Source organism: Rhea americana, unplaced genomic scaffold, assembly GCF_003343005.1.
Source record: "Rhea americana isolate MKP2758 unplaced genomic scaffold, rheAme1 scaffold_58, whole genome shotgun sequence".
NCBI classification, from domain to species: Eukaryota; Metazoa; Chordata; class Aves; order Rheiformes; family Rheidae; genus Rhea; species Rhea americana.
Genome location: NW_028186734.1, coordinates 3,427,030 through 3,429,404, shown reverse-complemented (window position 1 = coordinate 3,429,404; position 2,375 = coordinate 3,427,030). Strand labels below are relative to the sequence as shown.

At 57.1% G+C, this 2,375-nt stretch overlaps 1 protein-coding gene across 4 annotated transcripts in view; it reads left to right on the top strand.

The window, feature by feature from the left end:
- The window catches only part of ADCYAP1 (adenylate cyclase activating polypeptide 1), an 8,263-nt gene extending 6,283 nt beyond the window's left edge, over nucleotides 1–1,980 (top strand). For all 4 annotated transcript variants that reach the window (XM_085319290.1, XM_085319289.1, XM_085319287.1 and 1 more), the window contains 3 exons: nucleotides 95–229; nucleotides 720–815; nucleotides 1,549–1,980. In XM_085319290.1, the coding sequence (XP_085175416.1) occupies nucleotides 95–229; nucleotides 720–815; nucleotides 1,549–1,735 (418 nt within the window). In that variant the 3' untranslated portion in view covers nucleotides 1,736–1,980. The remainder of the gene's footprint in view (nucleotides 1–94; nucleotides 230–719; nucleotides 816–1,548) is intronic.
- Nucleotides 1,981–2,375: the final 395 nt, after the last annotated feature.

Genomic DNA, 2,375 nt, shown 5'->3' with positions numbered 1-2,375 from the left:
GGAGCGGCGGCGCCGGGAGCCCGGGGCCCGGGGCCGGGCGGGCGCAGAGCCCCGCGCCCGGCTCACTCCTTCCCCTCGCTGCTCTCGTTGCCAGGCTGGAAGATGAAGTCTATGACGAGGACGGGAACACTCTGCAGGACTTCGCCTACGACCAGGAGCCCCTCGGTATAGCGAACCCGTCCTCCATGATAGGCGAGATGTACACCTGGTATTACCCACCGGAAAAGAGGTGACTGGAAGTCGCGGGGTGGCAGGAATGAATTTTGAGCCGGGAGMAAAACGGGTCTGTCCGAACCGATTGGGGAAAAAAAAAAGACCCAACAAGCAAACAGGAAAAAAAATAAAAAAAGAAAAATCCCGAACCCAAACAAACGATCGAGCTACGCGGGTCCGGTTCTCCTGCCCGGCCGCCGGAGTAAAGACCAGAAGATGCTGAGAAGCCGCCTTACCTCCAGCAACGCGGGGGCAGGGAGCGGGGCGCAACCTGCGCCGGGGAAGCCTAGCGCTGCTCCTAGAAACGGAGCAGAAACGCCAGGCGGGCGCGGAGCCGAGGAGGGAGGCGGGGAGGCTCTGGGTGGGGAAGAGGGACCCCGGGGGACCGCGGGGAGAAGCCGCTCGCCAGGAGGGAGGGACGGTGCTCGCCAGCCCGGCTCTGCGCGCCCCTGCGGAGCCCCGCTCCGCGCCTCGCCGCTCATCTGTGGGCTTTTCCCTCCGCCCAGGCACGCCGATGGGATCTTCAACAAAGCCTACAGGAAACTCCTGGGTCAGTTATCTGCGAGGAAATACCTGCACTCTCTGATGGCCAAGCGGGTCGGGTAAGGATTTCTTGCCCTTTCTTTGCCGCGGTGGGCGTTGTTGCTGCTGCTGCTGCGGCAGGAGCTGCTTAAAAGGCCGCGGCTAGAGGAAACAAAGCTCCCCGGACCGTGGCTGGGAATTTGTTGCGCCAGCCGGGTGGCTGCGGGGCACGGGCTGGGGTCGGTGCCCGGGGCCGCCCGGCCCCGGCCGGGAGCCGGCGCGGGGGCAGCGTGAGCCGAGCTGTCAGCGCCGGGCTCCGCGGCGACTCGTTCGTTTTGCGCGTGTATACGGATTTTAGGTGTGTCCCTAGATGCATTTCGTGCAACCGGGTTATTTAAAACTAAGAAGTTGGGCGGCCTCCCGGCCTTGCCGGGCGGGGAGTCTCTCGGAAGAGGCCGCCGGGGGCTCGGCCGCGCCGGGGCATTTGGCTACAGCCCGCTCCGCCGGCCAGACCCGGCGGCCCCGCGCGCTGCTCAGCAGAGCGCTGCTCGGCGCCCCGAAATCAAGGCGCGGGGAGAGCAGCTAACCCGCCGCGGTGCATGAATAGCGCCTGGCGGGGACGTGCCGTGATGCGCCGCCGCCGCCGGCTCCCGGCCCCCGCTTTGGGAGCGGCTTTAGGGGGCTCCTTTGTCTTCCCGCCGCAAAACGTGTTGCGCCGGGGGCGGCGGCGGCCTGGCGGCGGGAGGCACCGGCGTGCGCGGCGCGCAGCGGGCAGCGCGCAGCGGGCGCAGCTGTGCTTCTCGGCCCTTGCAGCGGTGCCAGCAGCGGCCTGGGGGACGAGGCGGAACCGCTCACCAAGCGGCACATAGACGGCATCTTCACGGACAGCTACAGCCGCTACCGGAAACAAATGGCTGTCAAGAAATACTTAGCAGCCGTCCTGGGGAAAAGGTATAAACAAAGAGTTAAAAACAAAGGACGCCGAGTAGCGTATTTGTAGCGATGAGTAACCAGCCACTCCTGTGTATACAAAGTCCTAAGAGAGAGAGAGAGAGAAAGAGAGAGAGAGAGAGAGAGAGAGAGAGAGAGAGAGAGAAAGAGAGAGAGAGAGAAACCCAACAAAAAAAAATTTCAAAACAAAAACAAAAGTCATTTCCAAACTGACTGAACAATCACCGCTCCTGTGTTATCTAAACATGTATTTATGTATGAAGTAAAGCCATTAAATGAATATTTTGATAATAATATTGTTTTTCTTTTGTACAAAAGCACTAGAGAAACGCACAGATCTACTTTGTGGACCAATCATTAAGTTATATATAATATATAAATATATATATATAAATACTACTACGAATACTAAAGAACAAATCTTCATATAAAGTCTGCACAAGAACAAGAATTCGCCTGAGCTGTTTATGTTTTTATATAAAATAAATAGAAAAAAAGGACAATCATTGTTTTGAATATTACTCCTATTTTTGTAACGGAAATTAAAAGGATAGTATTTTTATCCGCGACAGGGTTGAAGACATTAATTTTCACCATTTGCTACTGTACATAGAGAAGGATACCCTGCTCCCAGGGGATTATGAGGAAAATGATTTGGGAGAATTGCTGAAGCAGATTCTTCCCCCGGT